The following is a 21,469-nucleotide window of genomic DNA, read 5'->3' on the forward strand; positions in this document are numbered from 1 at the left end:
TCAAATTTGATAGTTTCATTATTTTTATTTCCAAGAAACAGTCATCATTTCTTTCATCTGACATTAATTCATTTCTAGGCATATAGAACAGGTCATGAATTTGATGTTATCCTTATTGTCAAGGAACCAAGAGAATTAATAATATAATAAAAGATTTCCATAATGGTATTTAAAATGAGAGCAATAATTATTTGTCAATGTTTTTATACTTGTGGAATAAAGATATACATTAGTTCTGTTTGTCCTTGCTATCTCAACTCAATTTAAGTTATTGACAGTAAACCTCGGTATGATCATTATGCTCTAAGTTCATGGAAGAGTCAATTTCCCACACTGGAGGTAAAACTAAAAAATAATGTTCATGTGTTGAAAGATCAACTCATAAATTAAGGCATTATTGTTAAAGATAGCAGATACAAACACTATCACTTTTGCATTTATGTGAGGAAAGATTAGAAAAGAAGACTATTTGTTTTATGAATTATATAATTGCAGTTAATCCCTGAGAAATCTGTTAGCACTTAGTATGAACCAAAGGCTTTTTATGATCTTTTTGATGTTTACTTTGCCATATTTCAGTATGATTATATCCATTAATAACTTCCTAGTATTTACTCTGTCTACAAAATATTTACTTTGTTTATTTGTTTGGGTAAGCCTACTTTGAAATTTTTTCATATGCTTTAGATTAAATCTTACATTAATTTTACTTACTTAATATTAGTTTTAAGATGCTAACATTTCCTCTTAATATTTTTCTTCCCCCCTAGTTGATCTATTGACTTCACAATGTCAGAGATCAGATTCAGCAATCTCACTTGGGATCACATCATAACACTGGATCGTGTGTTAGATGAAGTAATCCCAGTTCATGGAAGGGGTAATTTTCCCACGCTGGAGGTAAAACCAAAAGATATTGTTCATGTTGTGAAAGTTCAACTCATAAAGCAGGGCATTATTGTTAAAGATACCAGATTGAATGGCTCTACAGCAAGTTACATACTCGCAAGCCACAATGGAATCAGCTATAAAGATCTGGACATTATTTTTGGTGTTGACCTACCAAGTGATGAAGGATTTCATGTTGTTAAGGATGCAGTTTTAGGTTGTCTTCTTGACTTTTTACCAAAAGGTGTTAAAAAAGAAAAGATTACCCCAAAAACCATGAAGGAAGCATATGTGCAGAAAATGGTTAAAATTTGCAATAACCAGGATCGTTGGAGTCTCATCTCTCTTTCAAATAACACTGGAAAGAATGTAGAACTAAAATTTGTGAATTCTCTCAGGCGACAATTTGAATTTAGTGTAGATTCTTTTCAAATTCTTTTGGATTCCATGTTAGATTTTTATAGTGTCCCAAATGCTAAGCTAACCAAAGAATCCTGCCCTGTTGTGGTGGCTGAGAGTATGTATGGGGACTTCCAAGAAGCAATGATACATTTGAAATACAAGCTTATATCTACCAGGAAGCCTGAAGAGATCAGAGGTGGTGGCCTTTTGAAATACAGCAATTTGTTGGTTCGTGACTTCAAACCAGCTTGTAAAACAGAAATTAAGACTCTGGAACGTTATATGTGTTCTAGATTTTTCATTGACTTTCCTGATGTAGCAGAACAGCAAAAGAAAATTGAATCATACCTCCGCAACCATTTCATAGGTGAAGAAAAAAACAAGTATGACTACCTTATGACCTTGCATGGAGTTGTGGACCAAAGTACTGTCTGCCTCATGGGTTATGAAAGAAGGCAGACTCTTAACATGATCACCCTTTTGGCTTTGAAAGTACTTGGAGAACAGAATATCTTACCCAGTACAGACAACGTAACTTGCTTTTATCAACCTGCTCCATACTTAGTTCTTGAGAGAGGATACCCCAGTTATTATGTAGCATCTGGGCCGCCATTTGTTTATTACCAGCCATGTCCTCCATTGCGGTATCCTATGCAAAATGGTATGATGTGAGAAATACACATACCAGAAGTTTTGCTTCCGTACCTCTGAAAAGCGATTTTCTAAATTCTATAAAAGTTAAGATCTATTTTTTGTGTATTTGCCAACTATTTTTCACCAATTGCAGCTTAAGTCATCATAGAAGAGAAGGTATCATCTCTACACTGTCATTTTTAGAAATGATCATCAAATGTTTTGACTATAAAATATTTCAAATGTAGTAGAACAGTTGAAATGATTTTTAAAATCTTACTGAGTTAAGACTTAACATTTGCTGTGACAGTATGTTAATGATGCGAGCACTTTGGGTATTAAAGAACACTTCTTATGTTTTAAAACGAAGTGCAGTGGAGATATATTACACCATTTTTATGTTGTCAGTTCCTTGTTGCAACTTTTTCCCTTAGCAAATAATAACAGTTCTTAAAAGGAACATATATAATTTCAAAGATAACAAAGTTAAGTGTTGTTAAAACAATGGTTGTAAACCTTTGTTTCCCAGTAAAATTTGCTGGGTTGAAAACACTACTAAAGTTTGAAGGACTTCTGGGGAAGAAATGCTCTGGAAAACAGTAATTTGTCCTCCTCATCATAAAAATTTAGCTAATCCGAGGATCGAAAAAAATAACCTTGCAGCTGAACAACCAAGAAGACATCTTGAATGCAGGTTTTTGTTTTGGTTTTTGTTTTTTTTTTGTTTTGTTTTGTTTTTGGCATGTAAATAAGCTGAAAAGAATTTTAAAAAGACCAATTCTGAACACGAAACTATTCAGTCATCATCTCTTAAGATAAAGCTAAATGGAAGAGAAAAGAGAAAGAACACCAACAACAGAGATTTTAGTTGTGACATTTAAGACTTTTTTTTTTTTACTTTTTTGGTAAACATCCTAATACAACTGGAAATGTTCGTCATTAGTAATTGAAATCACCTATTACTAAATAAAGACTTTTTCATTTTTCCAGCACCAAAGACTTGTTTCTAATATGTTCCTCAATGTTAGATTGTAGTTAACACTATCCTTTTCTGAGTAATTACATGTATTTGCCATTACTCTGAATATCTGTTCTGTACAGCAGATATCCACCAGCAAATCTATGAATGGCCTTTAAAATTAATATGCTTTATTCGATTAAAAGAGCCATTAATCTGTTATCTGGGAAGATAGCAAGCTATGCTGAATGAATGTCAATAAGGCCACCAGAAACTTTTTAAGTATTTTTCCATCACAATGTGAACCAGCAATCAAAATCTGGGAATGTGCTACCTACAGACTGTATTTAAAGTTTCGTCTCAGAATTATAGTATTAGTACAGATTCTATGGACTTCTTCAAATAGCCAGTATTTCTGACTTTTTGTACATATGCATCACTGGCCATTTGTGTATTTAAATAATTACACATGTAATACAGAATCCTAGGGTTTTAAAATATTTGGATGTATCCCTGTAGGTACAGAAAAATAAAACATTAAATACTATATTAAGAAATTGTATTACTGTATCTAGCTACATCTGATATTAGCTAAAGCATATTGTTCCTTCTTCATGTCCTTTGCTTTACAGAAAGTAGGAAGACATATACATAAAATTGAAGTTACTCATCAGTAACAAAAATAATTCTAAAAGATACAGGGGAATTACTTGAGAATGAAAGGATTGTATTAGTGATGTAAATGCTAAAGGTTCAGTGTTTCTTATAGTCGTTCAATAATAGAATTGTGAAGATGTTTGGGAGCATCTTATCACATCTGTGATCCTGTTGCTTCATAGTAGTATTTGCTCCAAACTTTTTATTTCCTAAGAAGCAATTTTTTCATGTCTTTATCTTAAAGTTTTAAGTTGTAAGGTTGGGAGAATGTCCCTATAGGTACATGCTTCTAATATTTAAGTGTCTTGTTCTCTTGTGGAAAAAGCTCAATGTGTTTATCTAATATTTTCTCAGGTTAGATAATCTAAACATGTTGAATGTGAATGATACCATAGAAGACAAAGCTTTAGCCTATTCCTCATGACCTTGTTTCTCTAATAACATCACCATGCTAAGCCTTCCTTTCACCTGTACTAAGGTAACTAACTTAAAAGCAGTACTAATTAATTCTTTTCATTAGTTTAATACGTGGAATTTTTTTGTAGGTAAGCAGGTGCTAACCTTTTTACCTGAAGTCACTCATAGAAGTCATTCAGTTATTTTTAAAACCCCATTCCATCATATGTCATTCAGTTACCAGATCCACACCATTCTGCCCTTGACTATTCTAAACAATGATAAAATCCAGTAGTAAGTTTTATTCTGGAAGTTTTTATTTTTCACCCCAGTAATCTAACCAAAAAGAAAAAAAGGACGTACATCAAAAATTTCTATCAGTTGAATTTGGTTCAGACACTGACATACCTTTTACACTAGAATAGTCTGACATTTCACAAATTTCTACATACTATAAATGATCTAGTAGGGTTTGTAAAACTTTTAAATTCAGAAGAAGTCTTTTGATAGTCATTAATATACAGTTTTAAAAGGAAGGGTCATTTTGTTTGGGATGATATCATACCAGCTGGAGGATACACTACTTGGAAACCAATTTTATGTCACTGATAATATTTGAATATAATATATTTTGTTTTCCTTTTTATGGAAGGATGTGAGATTATTTGAATAAACTATAATAAAAGTCATTTTACGTAAATGTACCTCTTGAAAGAACAACAGATGCTTTATATATGACTTTTTATCCATGTGCTTTTTACGCCCCATTCAACAGACAAACCTCCCTGTCCAATGAAAGTAGTATCACATACATAAACCTTTTAATGTCTCAGAACAAAATCATTAACCCCTGTAACTGAATAAAATGGCCTTCTTAAGACACAGTCCATCGAGTAGCTGCTCCACAAAATTATCCCCAATTTAAAGTTACAGGTTAAATATCAATCCAATTAATTTGGTGATTTGTTACATAATTCTAGAGTAGGAATAATATAATTTATTCTCTCTAAAATGCTAACTAATCCATTACACATTATAGATATGACCCATTTATAGATATTCCTTAGGCTAAACTACAGAACCCAGAAGTCTGGGGTTGGATTCTTTTTTGAGGATTTATAAAGATCTGGAGATAATGTGTAGGGAAGACTGCTCTCTCTGAAAAATGACATTACAGAACAATATAAAGATCCTAATTAATACAATATCTGACCATTTTATCTTTACTAGAGTAGAACAACAGTTTTCTATATAAAATGATGGCTTAATTCTAAAACAAGAAAGTAAAGATATATTCAAATCATTAACTTATAAAATCAAAATTAAAAGGAAATTTCTATATATTTATAATTTTCCCATCCAAACGTTTGGAAGGATTGAAAGCAATATTAGTAAAACATTAATATTTATATTTTTATTTTAAAGGGTTTTACAATTTTTAAACACTCCACGAACACAATTAGAGTTAATGCTATCTATATTAGCAAATATTTAGAGCAAAGAAAACTGTAAATTGTGATTTTTATTTAACCATATAGGTGACTCGAGCATATGTATTTCTTTATAACCTCTCATCTCTTTATAACCTATCATCTCTAGAGGTTTAAAAGTTGAAAGGCACGTTTAGTACCCTGATTTCAAAATTCAGTTGTTTTGTTTTGTTTTGTTTGTTTGTTTGTTTGTTTTTTTCCGGCAGTAAACTCCAAATACAAAGGCAAAAACAAGATACCCTTCTATATAATATCATATTTGTATACCTAAACAGAAACTGTATACATAAGGTTATATGATTTAGTTATGTTGAGGGCTGTATTTAAACATGCTAATCATATAGCTATATAAATTTCAGTACTTGTTTACTAAAACTAGAATACTTTTAGTAGAGATATACAGCTCGTGGTAATCTTGACAGTTTCCAAAAAAGGAGCATTTCTACATTTTGCTGGAGGAAGGTTTTGATGTTATCTTTATTGAAAATATGTGTAGCATATATGTCATTAGAAGCATATTTATTAATAGAGTATCATATAGTGTTTTAATACATGTGAACATTGCTGATGCTTAAATTTGATTAGTACATTATTTCCTCAGACACATGTCCTTTATGGTGAAATGGTTGAACAGCTAGCTTTTGAAATTTCACAGTGCATTAGTATCATCTAGTGTCCTCCTACTAAAGAGCAAGGTTTTAATTCATCCTATTTCTCTTCCACATTTTCATTTTCTAAAATGGAACTTCTGTTTTTCTCATTGACAGGATAGAAAGATTTAAACTAGCAGTAATTTTTTAGTGTATATTTTACAAAAGATTAATTCTTAGTAAGAAGGGAACTGGAGCTGTTAACTTAATAAGATTGTGCTTATAGATGCTCCATTGTAGAAAAGTAAATTTATGTATGTATAGAACACAATTTTAGGCTCTCTGATTTTCAAGATTTCTCTTGCCTAACTCATGTTAATAATGTTAAATCAGAGGGTGTGGTTCTGGAAATATATGGTTAACTTTTGGATTATTTAAGAATCCTTTCATTCTACACAATAGACATAAAGAAATCACTTAGTTGGCTTTTCTGTCACTTAATGTCCAGATGGGTATGATTTATAAACTAACTTCTTTTTCAGTAAGACATATTCAGAACCATTGTGTACATTGTTTTGCGATCTTGAACTAGTCTGGAGACTTTTTTTGGAGTTACATTGAAAATGAGCAGTCAAATCACTCAAATTTTAAGATCAAAATGTAGTCTCTAAAAACATACAAGATACATATTGCATAAAAATCCCTATGACATGTTCCATTAGAAGATAAGGTAAAAACTACTGCCACATCACATGTACACACTGCCACTGGGTTGAACTAAGCAGCATCCCCTTTGAGAGCTTGTGACTTGTTAAACTTCACTTAGTTCCTGTTCAGATTCCATGAGCTGAGAGTGAGGGAATTTTTCTTCTAGCTCAAAAAAAGTATGACCAACCACAAAGCACTTTTTTTTTCTTTAAAGTTCTTGTTTTTGGTAAGAAAATTTCTTGGCCTGCAAAACAAGGCAAATACTCAGGTAATTCAGAGCATAAATATGTCATTAAGTAATGAATAGTAAAAGATTAATCGGAGTTACTTATGGGCCACACTATTCAACTATGTCTTCTCAGTCAAGATCTAAAATGACTATGGAATACGACAAAATACCTTACAATACTATTTCAGTAAATTCATCTGACAAGATGTGAATTAGAGCTTCTCATTTCAAAACTAAGCAAGTTGTATCCATAAGTATTCCTTGTCAAGAGATGTTTCAACATTCAGTTAATTCAATGTTTAACGTTATGGAAAATGTCAGTGATACAAATTATGGTCAGACTGGGAAAATAAATAAAAATATCTGACTATAGTTGTCCAGGGCTAACTAAAGTTGCTAATAGCATTTTCTACTATATCAAGAAGAATGATACTTTATACACTGAATTGTTTGTGTTTTGTTTTAGGAAAGCAGGCAATATAAATATAGCTTTATAATGTTTAAGGTGCCTTTTCTATTTTTACAGTTTGTATCACCACTGTTAATGTCTAGTGCAAATATTTTGAAGTGTTGTAATCACTTACCATGATTCCATAAATAAAAATTTTCAGGAGTATTTCAGAAGTGGAATATTATACAGATGCCCAAACTGCCTAAAGTTTAGTAAACTGTGAATATTTGCTTTAATGTTGACTATGTGTTACATAAGAAGAGTTTTTTACAATGTTATACAATTTTGAGACTTGTATTTTGAGAAATGTATTTTGCTGTGTATAAACAACTTTAAATTTAGTAATAAATAGATATACATAAAAAAATCTCAATGTATTCCTGTAGCTTTTCCATTATACTTTGCTTGTGACCTTCTAGATAAATCATTCCTGATATGTAAAAACACATTTTATATTTCTTCTGCTCAGATGTAGCCCATGGGCAGCTTAGTCTCCATGTGGGTCTCCTAGTAAGGGTAGCAGGGGCTTTCTCTGACATGAACTCCTTTGCCTACTCTTTAATCACTTCCCCCTGGCAGGGCAACCTAGCCAGCCCACAGAGGAAGAGGATCCAGGCAGTCCTGATAGGACCCCATAGGCTAGAGTCAGAAAGTAGGGGACTTCTCCAATCAGTGGACTAGGGGAGAGTGATAAGGGGAGAAGAGAGAAGGAGGGTGGGATTGGGAGGAGATGATAGAGGAGGCTACAACTGGGATACAAAGTGAATAAATTGTTAATGTTAATAATAATAATAATAATAATAATAATAATAATAATAACAATAATAATAATTTAAAAGGAATATTCTTTTGACTGGATGTACTATTGATTATCCATTAAGTTACTGGAGGACATTGTGATTTCTTCTGAGTTTGGACAGTTTTGGGCAAAACTACTGTAAATATCTGTATATAGATTTTTGTGGGACAAACATTTTCCACTCACTTGTGTAAATACTTAAAATTATTATTGCTACATGGTATGGTAAGTATATGTTTCTTTCCTTTTTTTTTCAATAACTTACTATACAGCCTGATCACAGGCCCCTCCCTCTTCTTCCAGTCCCACCCTCAAACCCCTCTTCCATTAGTCCCTGCTTTCTCCTCAGAGAAGGGGACTCCCCCGCCCCAGCCCACTCTGGCATATCAAGTTCCAAGAAGACTAAACTATCCTCTCCTGAGGCCAGGCAGGGCAGCCCAACTAGGGGGAAGGAACCCAAAAGCAGGCAACACAGACAGCCCCTACTCCAGTAGTTAGGGGTCCCACATGATCACCAAAATGCACATCTCCTACCTATGTGTAGGGGGCCTTAGGTCCAGGACATGCATGCTCTTTGTTTAGTGGTTCAATCTCTATGAGCCCCCATGGTCCCAGGTTAGTTGAATCTGTAGGTCTTCTTGGAAAGGGACAGGGAGGAGATGAGGGAGGGAGAGAGGGTATGAGAGGGAATGAGGGAGCGGGATACAGCTGGCATACAGAGTTAATAAAATGTAACTAATAATAAAAAATTAAATTACATTAAATTAAATTAAAAAATACCAATTATATAAGTTCTTATAAAATTCCCAGAAATATTAAAATCATGATCCACAATGATTGATGGCTTCTTTTTATGAGTGTGTATGCTTTTGATTGCCTTTTCTCCCATCCAGTCTAATTTTTCCCAGCCCCTTACTTGTGGTTCCTGAAATCATTTCCCAAATTATCTATTTGCATCAAATTTTTTGTCTTTAGGAATGTTTTTGAGAAACTGTCACATAGAAACCCATTGAGATATGGATGCTTCTTAATTACATGTTGAGTTCTGTAAGACTACATTTCGAACATGTATTGAATATACAAAGAGATTTCATTAGGAAATTTCCATACAGTCACATAATATACACCGATCATATTCACTCTCTGTATGACTCTTTTTATTACACAACTCCCATTTTTCACTGTCCCTTCTAAATTATTAGTCACCCTTCTAAATTGATGTCTTTTTTCCAAGTATCAGAGGAAAATGTGTTATGTTTGTCATTGAGTTCTGGTTTATTGCATTTAACGTGGTAATCTACAGCTCCATCTATCTATTGCTAGTGACAAGTTCATTCTTTTCTGTGGCTGAGTGAAACTCCTTTTTCTTTATATTCTATATTTTATTAGTTCATGCACTGATGGACACCTTGATAGATTCCATAACTGGACTATTGTGAACAGTGCCATAATAAATACAGATGTGCAGAAATCTCTACAATATGCTGAGTTTGATTCTTTTGGGTATGGACTCAAAAGTATTTTTTTTTTTTAATTTCTGTTTCCTTTTCTTTTTCTTTCTGGAAAAAAGTCTTCAAGTTGACTTTTTTTTATGAAACTGTATTTGTTTTTTTTTTTAATTTTATTTTTCTCATTAGTTACATTTTGTTAATTCTGTATCCCAGCTGTATCCCTCATTCCCTCCCCAATCCCACCCTCCCTCCCTCATCTCCTCCCTGCCCCTTTCCAAGTCCACTGATAGGGGAGGACCTCCTCCCCTTTGATATGACTCCGTTTTGTCAGGTATTTTCAGGACTGGCTGCAAAGTCCTCCTCTGTGGCCTAACAGTACTGCTCCTCCCTTGGGAGGTGGGGAGGTCAAAGAACCAGTCATCGAGTTCCTGTTAGAAATAGTCCTTGTTCCCCTTACTATGGGAAACCAATTGATTACTGAACTATCACGGGTCACATCCGAGCAGAGGTTCTAGGTTTTATCCTCTCATGGTCTTTGGTTGAGTGTCCATCTCAGAAAAGACCCTGTGCCCAGATATGTTTGGTCCTTGTGGAGCTCCTATCCTTTCCGCATCAAACTCCCCTTCTTTCATATGATTCCCTGCACTCTGCCGAGGGTTTGGTTATGAGTCTTGGTATCTACTTTGGAACACAGCTAGGTAGAGTCTTTCAGATGACTTCAGTAGACTCCTGTCATACGTTCAATGCATATCTCATTTGTCTTTCTAAATAAGGATTGATCATCATACCCTGTGTCCGCTTTCTTGATTATCTTCTTTAGGTGTATAGATTTCATTATGTTTATCATATCTTTTAGGTCTATATAAGCGAGTATATTCCATGTTTGTCTTTCTCCTTCTGGGATACTTCACTCAGAATGATCTTTTCTAGATCCCACCATTTGCCTCAAGTTGACTTTTATAGTGACTGGACTGTTACATTCTTACCTTTAGTGAACTAGGGTAAATGTTCCACTGTATTCTCTCTACCAATGATACACATTTTCTTTCTTTCTTTTTAGGTTTCTATTTCTTTACTTTTGTCATATATAGGTATTTTATTTTTATATTAATTACAGTTAATTTACTTTGTATCCCAGCTGTAGCCTCCTTCCTCATTCCCTCCCAATCCCACCCTACCTCCCTCATCTTCTCCCTGTACCTCTCTAAGTCCACTGATAGGGGAGGTCCTCCTCCCCTTCCATCTGACCCTAGTTTATCAGGTCTCATTAGGACTGGCTGAAATGTCCTCCTCTGTGGCCTAACAAGGCTGCTCCAACCTCACGGGGGAGTGTCAAAGAGCCAGCCACTGAGTTGATGTTAGATACAGTCCCTGTTCCCCTTACTAGGGTACCTAACTTGGAGGCTGAGCTGCCATGGACAACATCTGAGCAGGGGTTCTAGATTATATCTATGCATGACCGTTGGTTGGAGAATCAGTCTCAGAAAAGACCCCTGTACCCAGATATATTTGCTCCTTGTGGAGCTCCTGTCCTCTCCAGGTCTTACTAACCCCCTATTCTTTCATATAATTTCCTACACTCTGCCCAAATTTTAGTTATGATTCTCAGCATCTGCCTTGATACACTGCTACGTAGAGTCTTTCAAAGCTCCTCTATGGTAGGCTCCTGTCCTGTTTCTTGTTTTTTCCTAATTCCAATGTCCATCCCATTTGTCTTTCTAACTGAGGATTGATCATCTTACTCCGGGACTGCCTTCTTGTTTATCTTCTTAAGGTGAACAGATTTTAGTATGTTTATCCTGTCTTACAGGTCTAGTATCTACATATAAGTGAGTATATACTGTGTGTGTCTTTCTGTTTCTGGGATACCTCACTCAGGATGATCTTTTTTTTAGATCCCACCATCTGCCTGCAGATTTCATGATTTCCTTGGTTTTAACTGCTGAGTAGTATTCCATTGTGTAAATATACCACAGTTTCTGTATCCATTCCTCTGTTGAGGGACATCTGGGTTGTTTCCAGATTCTGGCTATTACAAATAAAGCTGCTACAAACATGATTGAGCAAATGTCCTTGTTGTGTACTTGAGCATATTTTGGATATATGCCTAGGAATGGTATAGCTGGATCTTGATGAAGCACTATTCCTAATTGTCTGAGAAGAACACCAACTCCACAATAGAAGGAACTAACATTCATTGGTCACTAGTATCTATCAATATCAATGGACTCAACTCTCCCATAAAAATACACAGACTATCAGAATGGTTGCAGAATCAGGATCCAACATCCTGTTGCATCCAAGAAACACACCTCTACAACAAATATACACACTACTTCAGAGTAAAGGGCTGGAAAAGTGCTTTTCAAGCAAATGGACCCAGAAAACAAGCTGGGGTAGCTATCGCAATATCTAATAAAATAGACTTTAAATCAAAATCAATAAAAAAAGATGAGGAGGGGCACTTCATTCTCATCAAAGGAAAATTCCACCAGGAGGACATCACAATTCTGACTATTTATGACCCAAATACAAGACACCTACATTTGTAAATGAAACATTATTAAAGCTGAAATCACACATCAATCCCAACACCTTAATAGTGGGAGACTTCAACACTCCACTCTCACAAAGGGATAGATCATCTAGACAGAAGCTAAACAGGGAAATAAGGGCACTTACAGAGGCCCTAAATCAAATGGCTCTACTAGATGTCTACAGAACTTTTCACCCAAATTCAAAAGAGTATACCTTCTTTTCAGCACCTCATGGAACCTTCTCCAAAATAGATCATATAGTTGGTCACAAAGCAAGCCTCAGCAGATATAAGAAGATTGAAATAATCCCTTATTTCTTAAAAGATTTTCTATTACATTTATTTGCCTGTTCTTTAGTGTGTGTAGGGGGAGAAAGGGTCTGATGTCATAGAAGAAATTGCAAGATTCAGTTTGTTCCTCTGAGGGCATCCCAGAATCCAGCTCAGATAGTCAAGCTTGGCAGTTAGCACCTTCACCAACTAAGCCACCTCAATAGCCCTGTTAATTTTTTTTTTTCTTTCTGAGATGAGATGGAATTGTAGTGTTAGTAAAACATGCACATATCAACCAGACCCTCCAAAAGTAGAAAAGGAAAGGAATTAAATCAAAAATAAAATTATTCTTACCTTACAACATTTGTGATAATCAACTCAAAATGGATTAAAGCTTTGATCATAAAACTTGAAACTGCAAAACACCCACAGGTAAACATACAGTAAACGTACTTGTTAGTGTCTTTGGCAATGGTTTCATGAAGTACTGGCAAAATATAGGGTCTGTGGTGCTACATAAAAATTTTAAAACAGGGTTTCTTCATAGCAAAGCAACAAAGAGGTACCCTATAGACTAGAACAATACATATGAAGACCACATATCTGAATAAGGAGTCAATTTCCAAAAGACATAAGGGTTACATAAAATGTCAAAACAAGAGTTAGAAATTAAGCAAATGTTAGTCATGGTGGCACATACCTGTAATCCCAGCACTTGAGGCTAAGACAGGAAGATCCTCAATTGTAGTCCAGCTTGGTCTACTTAACAAGTTTCAGGCTAACTAGTGCTATATTTAAAGATACTGTCTCAACACACACACACACACACACACACACACACACACACACACACAAACACACACACACAGAATTTGCAATTAGCTAGAATGAAGCTCTTGACTAGTGTTGTGCGGAATGTAAAAAGGGCACAACAAAATGCATAAAGGTACAACAGCTATGGGGCACGATGGTGTTACCAAAAATTAAAAATAATGTTTTCTTGTGACAGATCATATCATTTTCACTATATGTTCAAAAGAGCTGAAATCAAGATTACTAAGATATATGTTTACTCGCACATCTACTGTAGCATTATTTATAATATGCAAGCCATACCACCACACATTCATCCATCAACAAATTAATAGAGTATAGTATAGAAACATGATAGTATGTTATTTAGTTTTATGAAAAAAGTCCTCTCATTTACGAGTTGGTACTTGTTGAGAACATTATCCAAAGTTAAATAATTCACCTATAGACAAATCTTATGTGTTCCTACTTCTATGGACAATCTATAATTGTCATACTTATATAAAAACAGAGAATATGATGATTGCCAAGGACTGCAGATGTTAAAAATAGGACACTTGTTTAGTATTTACAAACTTTTTGTTCAAATATATAAATGAGATATTTTTATTTACTATATAATATAGTGTTTGTACATAACAATACAGTATTATGTGAAGTTCAAAATTAGGTTATCATGCTAAATGTTATTTAAGCTCACAAAAACTACACAAAACAATAATGAAAACAAACACAAAAGGAACTTATATTAAATACATGTTAGATGTGTTTGTTACCTTCATTTTGGTGATAGTATCATGGGAGTTTCCTTTGTTAACACAAATTGTATACATGGAGTATTTGTAGTCTTTGCATACCAATTACACCACAATTATTTTGCAGGAAAGGAACATATAGAATTCATAACCTACTTACAGTTAAAAGAGGAAGATGAAAAGATCAGGCATCCCAGAGAAGAACCTTGGATTCAAGTCTGATATTCTTTATCTACTTGGAAATCAAAGGATGTTAGACACCTGGTACATAAGAAAGGGTGTTAGGATTTCAAGTTGGATAAAGAAGCAGCAACACAAAGGTTTCATTGTTTCTTTAGAGTGCAAAGTTCTTGTAAAACTACTAGGCATTGAAGCAAATGACAATGTCTAGTTTCCAATATGAGCAGGAGTGGTATTCCTATTGAATGTAGGATTTTTCCTTCATTGTTTCAGTTTGCAACTTGTTCTTCAGGAAGTGTCTCGGTCTAGATGATGGTGAGATAAAGGAGAACTTCATTCTATTACTAAAAAGAATCATTTTCTGTTGAAATGAAATTGTGTGGGAAATGCTAAACTTCTTAAACAACATTATTCCAGTAGAATGTAATTCAGAGAAATTTTCACAGCATGAGTTTCCCACTGCAATCTCTTCCTCTACAGACAAAAGCAAGTAACATTTTAGATGAGTGGTTCAATCAGCTACAATATTTTGTGAAAATGTAAAAAGAAAATAAACTTGGGTAAAGCATCTCTAATTCAAAAGGAAGTTGCTCACAAATCATCATGCTATATGATAGGAAATATTTATAAATTCCTCTGTAATCCTTAAGTTTTTCTGTAGATACCAGACATCTACAATCTGATTTAAACTTTTATCAGCACAGATCAATCAAGAGGAGTTAGTTAATTGCTCTCTCATTTTGCCTGTTCCTGCTTTGCAGGAAATAGGTAAATTGGTTTTTCTATTATGGTATTGAGTAAGGTTCAAGTACTTAACTAAATGGACAATTGTTCTTATTTGTTGTAAGATTCACATTTTTGTAAGTATCACATTTTATATTGAACAGAGCCAGAAACTCTTCATTTTTGTAACATAATGAATAGAAGATGAAAAGATCAGAACATTTTTTAAATTGGATGATTACCTATTTCCTGCAAGTATATTTTATGCTAGCTACTGTTGCCATAAAGTAGGAGATTTTTGTTTTGTTTTGTTTTTAAACTGTGATCAATATTGCTGTCAAAATTAGTTTGCTTATGGGTCAAGTGATGAGGGAAGTTAGGCTTCAACTGTTTAGAATAAAAGGGAAGATAGGAAACATAGCATAACTCTGCAAGCAACTGCTTCTCAACGAAATTGACTATCATAAAGTAAATGATCTTTTCCTACAATTTGTTATACATTTTCTCAAGTTTTTATTCAACAAAATTTTCATTCTGCAATATATGAGTATGAAGCACATTACTAGAGACACTGCCATGATATGTACTGTAAGCCTGAGGCTAAAAGGAAAAATGAAACCTGGTGTTTTGAGCAGGAAAGTTCCACAGACAGGGAGAGGACCATGAGGTTTTTGTTTTATTTTATTGAATTTTACTTTGTTGTGTTTTGTTGTTATCTCTTAGAAGCCTGTTTTTGTTTTGTTTTTTTTCTAATGAGAGACAGAAAAAAAAAGCCAAGTCGATTCTTAGGGTGGGGAGGTTGGAAGGAACTAGAAGGAGTAGAGGAAGGAAAAGCTGTAATCAGAATATAACATATGAGAAAATAATCTATTTTCAATAAAAAGGGAAAATGTAATTTATTATGAAAATATCTGAAATGAACAAAATAATAGGAAATTATAGAGTATACATTGAATCATCTGTATTATTTTAAGATTCTACTAGTCCTTGAATTATACTCTATGGCTTACCTTTTACTCTAAATGAAAGTTTAACTACATCTTTTTCAGTTATTCCTAGATAATAATTGGAAATACATGTGTCTAAATGAAAATCATATTCGTAAACTTACCGACTTTTGTCATTTAAATAATCTAGTCTTTGGAACAGTCTAAACATTTTATTTTTATACCAGCTCTAAACTATGTCAGAACTTGAAAGCTTGAAACTAAGAGGGTTGTGAATTATGATGATTTGGCTATTTTTTTTCTGGGACCATGAGGAGTTTAGATCTGTTCTGATGTTTGGAGTTAATCCTTGACAGGACAGAACCATCTAGGAGACAGGCATCCATCTGGGCATGCCTGAAAAATTATTTAGATAAAGATTAACCTCTTGGAGGTCTGTGGGAATTATCTTGATTAACTGAGCGGTAACGACCTCTCTACGGTGAATAGTGTCTTTTCCTTGGTTGGGTTCTGGACTCAATAAAATGGGAAAAGTGAACTAAGTATGACTACCTATCCCTCTTCATCTCCTGATTGTGGATGTCCTACAAGCAACTACTTTAAGCTCCTACCGCTTTGACTTCTCTATCATGATAGACATTACTTTGAAACTGATAAACAGAATAAGCCCTTTTTTCTTAAGTTACTTATGTCAGGGCATTTTTTTTTTATAGCAACAGGAAAAGAAACTATGACATCTACCTCAGTCTCTGATGAAATGCTTTAAGTTTTAGTTTTGTGTTTGCACACATGTTCATGTGTGCATGCATGTACAGATGTCAGAGGTCAACTGTTTGCAGTGGTACTTTAGTGATGCCCCACTAAGTACTACTCCATGGATTGCCTTCCAAAGTGACTCAGATAAACTGTCATCTTTGGGGTTCATATAAATTAAAATGCAATTGAAACTCCTATCATATGCAAAAAGATATTTGACTCCCTTTACTGTCCCTTACATCAGTGACACTGGTTTGTTGGTATACTTTTACTCTACTGAGTTTTGAGGTGTTAATCAGCATTAGTTTTTGTTTCTTCCATACTCAAGGGAACATACAACAAACCCTCAGAATAATTTTCTTAATATAATGTTATGAGACCTGTTTTTAAAGATGAAACAACAATCAAAGAATTCCACAATACTCTAACAACTTTGTTCGAAGTAATTACTCATCCGGCTATCTTCACCTTCAACTACTGTATAAGATAGAGGTGGATTGTACTGCCTGGCTTTGTGTATCAACTTGACACAGTTAGAATCATCAGAGAGGAAGAAGCCTCAGTTGAGGAAATGCCTCCATGAAATCCAGCTGAAAAGTATTTTCTCAATTAGTGATCGATTGATGTGGGAGGACCCAGCCCATTGTTGGTAATGCCAACCCAGGGCTGGTGGTCCTGGGTTCTATAAGAAAACAGACTGAAAAAGCTTTGGAAAGCAAGCCAATGAACTTGGCTTCTACATCAGCTCCTGACTCCAGGTTCCAGCCCTGTTTGAGTGCTTGTCCTGACTGCCTTTGGTGAAAAACGACAATATGGAAGTGTAATCTGAATAAATGCTTTCCTCCCCAACTTGCCCCTTGGCCCTGGTGTTTAGTCACAGCAATAGAAATGGAGATAAAGGTTGGAAAGCCAGTTTTCATTTACCTCTTCTGTTTAAAATCCACTGAAGATATTTTGATACTAATTGATTAGTTCTCAGTCTCTGAGGCCACATGCAAATTAAAATAAGGATTTAACATCTCATATGTGTATTTAGAAAATGTAGTTATTACTACCACAAATACAAAAGCAGATTCCTTAGTCATACAGAGAAATAAAGCATAAAAATAGGAAAAAATGGAATCTAACTGTAAATAAATCGATTTAGTTTTCAAAATTAAGGAAAAACAAATTTCATGAAGAAGAAAAAAAAGAATGGAGCTATTTAGCTTAGAGAGAAAGGAAACCAAGGGAGGAGGCATCTCTGAAACAAGCTGGAGACGTTCCATAGGGCAGGGTCCTGGGAGGAAATGGGGTGACTTTATCTCAGATAAAGTCTGAGATCAGGGGACAAGGAGATTAAAATCGCCACCTTTTAGACCCAGGCAGGACTCCTAGTTGAGGGAAGGGAACACCAACGCACCCACAAATCTTTGAACCCAAAATTTACCCTGTCCTACAAGAAGTGCAGAGATAAAGATAAAACAGAGATTGAAGGAATGTCCAACCAATGATTTGCCCAACCTGAGACCTAATCCACCATAGAGTGCCAGCCCCTGACACTGTTAATGATACTCTACTATGCTTACAGTCAGGAGCCTAGCATAACTGCCCTCTGAGAGGTTCTAACCAGCAGTGGATTGAAAGAGATGCTGAGAATTTAAGCCAAAAATGGGGTGAAGTTCGGGGGGGGAGAGGGCTTGTGGAAGTGTGGGGGGAAGAATAGAAGGCCCTGAGGGGCACAAGATAGAACTCCACAAGAAGACCAACAGAGTCAACTAACTTAAGACCCATGGGGAATTACAAAGACTGAAGCACCAACCAAAAGGAATGCAAGGTCTGGACCTAGGCCCCTTACATATATGTAACTGATGAACACCTTAGTCTCCATGGGGATACCCTAGCAAGTGGAACAGGGACTGTTTCTGGGACTGTTTCTGACATGTATTCTGTTGCTTGATATTGGATCACTTTCCTGTAGCAGGACTGCCTAGCCTGGCCTTAGCAGAAGATGTACTCAGTCCTGATGAGAGTTGATGTGTGGGGTGGGTTGATATTGGGGACACTTCCTTTTCTGAGAAGAAGTGAAGGGGGAAAAGGAGAATCAGGGTAAGAGGGTGGGACCAGGAAAATAGGAGTGAGGGGGCTTCAGTCAGGATGTAAAGTGAATAAAGAAACTTGATTTTAAAACGTAGCTCAGAGAGAGGATTGTCTAACTTACCCAAGGCCTTTGGTTTTGTTATTAGCTTTCCAGAATACAACAAGAAGAATCCTTTTAAGTTCAATTTAATGTTTGCAAACTATTAAAGCTATATAAGGCATTCTATGCCTTGAACCATCTAGTTTGCACATATTGGACTACATTTTTAGGATTTAAGTTACTTTAATTCTAAGCTGGGAAATAGTGGAGGAAAAAAACAAAATATAAAAATCAGCACCAAATTTGTCTTTTTTAACTGTTAAGTCCTCACCTAACTTTGGGCCCACCTATTAAAGTCTTGAGAGGTGCTTTATGTATAATGTACAGAAATTTTAGTTTACCTTCCTAGCAGTTGAATATGCAAGTTTTATATTAAATGAAATATTTTCCTGTCCTTTCTGCACCTTTACAATCATTTTCTCATTTTTGTTGCTTGCTTATAAGTGTACCTTTTCCCATTAGAAATCTGTAACTTTATTGGTTTCTAATTTATATCATTCATCTTTATTACAACCTACAGTTCTAGGGTGAGAGAATTGCAGGCTGCCATCAGCAATGAACATTATTAGCCACTAACTAATTGAATATTGCCTGCCAATTACACTTTCTGTAGTATCCATTAGCCTTATGGTAGACATTTTCTTCTTTCATGCTTATTTATTTTTCTTATTTTTAAATTTGAGACCTTTAGATGAAACACATTTTACACATAGGTATATATGCCAATATTTATCATAGGTACTTTATAAGTATCATTTCAGTTAATCATATAAAAATCTTAAAAATGTAACATTCACACTTTTGCTTTTACAAATACATTAGTTTGTTCAAGTTTCCATAGCAAAATATTATAGGATGGGTGTCTTATATAACAGAAAAGTATCTTTCATGGTTCTGAAGACTGAAATGTCTGAGACCAAGCTGCCAGCACCAGGATTCTGGTGATGACCTTTTTATGGCTTTTAAATTATTGTCTTCTTCTTATGTTCTTCCATGGTGAAGGAAGAAAGACAAAACAAACTCTTCTATCTCTGTACAAATTATGTCTAGGACCAAACTCTATGACCTCATTTAGATTAAATTTAGTTTTTTTTCTCACTCTGAATTACTTCTCTTTCACATTTCAGGTTAGTATACCACTTAAAACAACTCAGTAATCAGTAAAGAAACTAAGGTCCCCACAAGTATGGATATGTAGTTTGTTCAAGGATAAATAGTGTTAGAGTAGAGAAAGAAAAAGGTTTCTTCTCAAATTATAATTGCAAGGATTTAATGAAATTTTACAGTTCTGTAGGGAGCAAGGTTAGACTTTAATAACCATACAGTGGTTTTTTGTTTTTTTTTTTTTTGTTGTTGTTGTTTTTAACAGAGAAAGAAGTTTGTATTACTAAAATATGAAATACCTAGAAGTTAAAAGAATATGAATTTTCTTCATAGTGCCACAGCCATACACTTTGACACTTTGGCTCACCTATTTTTAGTCTTTTTATTCAGCATATCTCATTTATATTGAGTTGATTCTTTTTCTTTGATTTCCATCTTTTTTAAATAAATTTTTTATATTAGTTACAGTTTATTTTGTATTCCAGCTTTAGCCTCCTCCCTCATTCCCTCCCAATCCCACCATTCCTCCATCATCTCCTCCTTGCCCCTCTCTAAGTCCACTGATAAGGTATGTCCTCCTACCTTTCCATCTGACCCTAGTTTATCAGGTCTCATCAGGACTGGCTGCAATGTCCTTCTCTGTGGGCTAGCAAGGCTGCTTATCCCTCGGTGGGGGAGCCAGCCACTGAGTTCATGTCAGAGACAGTCCCTGTTCCCCTTACTAGGCTACCCAATTGGATGCTAAGCTGCCATGGACTACATCTGAGCAGAGGTTCTAGGTTATATCTATGCATGGTCCTTGGCTGGAGAATCAGTCTCAGAAAAGACCCCTGTGGCCAGATATATTTGGTCCTTGTGGAGCTCCTGTCCTCTCCAGGTCTTACAAACTCCCCCTTCTTTCATATGATTTCCTGCACTGTGCCCAAGGTATGGTTATGAGTCTCCGCATCTGCTTTGATATACTCTAGGTAGAGTCTTTCATAAGCCCTCTATGGTAGGCTCCTATCCTGTTTCTAAACAGATAATTCTCTGTAGGAGAATATATAATGGCAGAGAAACACTAAAAGAAATGTTCAATGTCCTTAGCCATCAAGGATATGCAAATCAAAATGACCCTGAGATTTCACATTACACCCATCAGAATGTGTAAGATCAAAAACTCAAGGGACAACACATGCTGGAGAGGCTGTGGAGAATGGGGAACCCTCCTCCATTGCTGGTGGGAACATCAACTTGTACAACCACTTTGGAAATCAATCTGGCGCTTTCTCAGAAAATTAGGAATAGTGCTTCCTCAAGATCCAGCTATATTACTCCTAGGCATATATTCAAAATATGCTCAAGCACACAAGGACATTTGCTCAACCATGTTTGTAGCAGATTGATTCGTAATAGCCAGAACCTGGAAACAACCCAGATGTCCCTCAACGGAGAAATTGATTCAGAAATTGTGGTACATTTACACAATGGAATACTACTCAACAATTAAAAACAAGGAAATCATGAAATTTGAAGGCAAATGGTGGGATCTAGAAAAGATCATCCTGAGTG

The 21,469-nt window shown here is 35.0% G+C and overlaps 1 protein-coding gene across 1 annotated transcript; it reads left to right on the forward strand.

Annotated features, from left to right (window-relative positions):
- The first annotated feature begins 789 nt into the window (after nt 1–789).
- Nucleotides 790–1,962, forward strand: Tent5d (terminal nucleotidyltransferase 5D). The gene has a single exon (XM_055592740.1). The coding sequence runs from the start codon at nt 790–792 to the stop codon at nt 1,960–1,962; it is 1,173 nt and encodes a 390-aa protein (XP_055448715.1).
- The last annotated feature ends 19,507 nt before the right edge of the window (nt 1,963–21,469 follow it).

Source organism: Psammomys obesus, unplaced genomic scaffold (genome assembly GCF_907164565.1).
Source record: "Psammomys obesus unplaced genomic scaffold, mPsaObe1.curated_primary_1811, whole genome shotgun sequence".
Classification (NCBI taxonomy): Eukaryota; Metazoa; Chordata; class Mammalia; order Rodentia; family Muridae; genus Psammomys; species Psammomys obesus.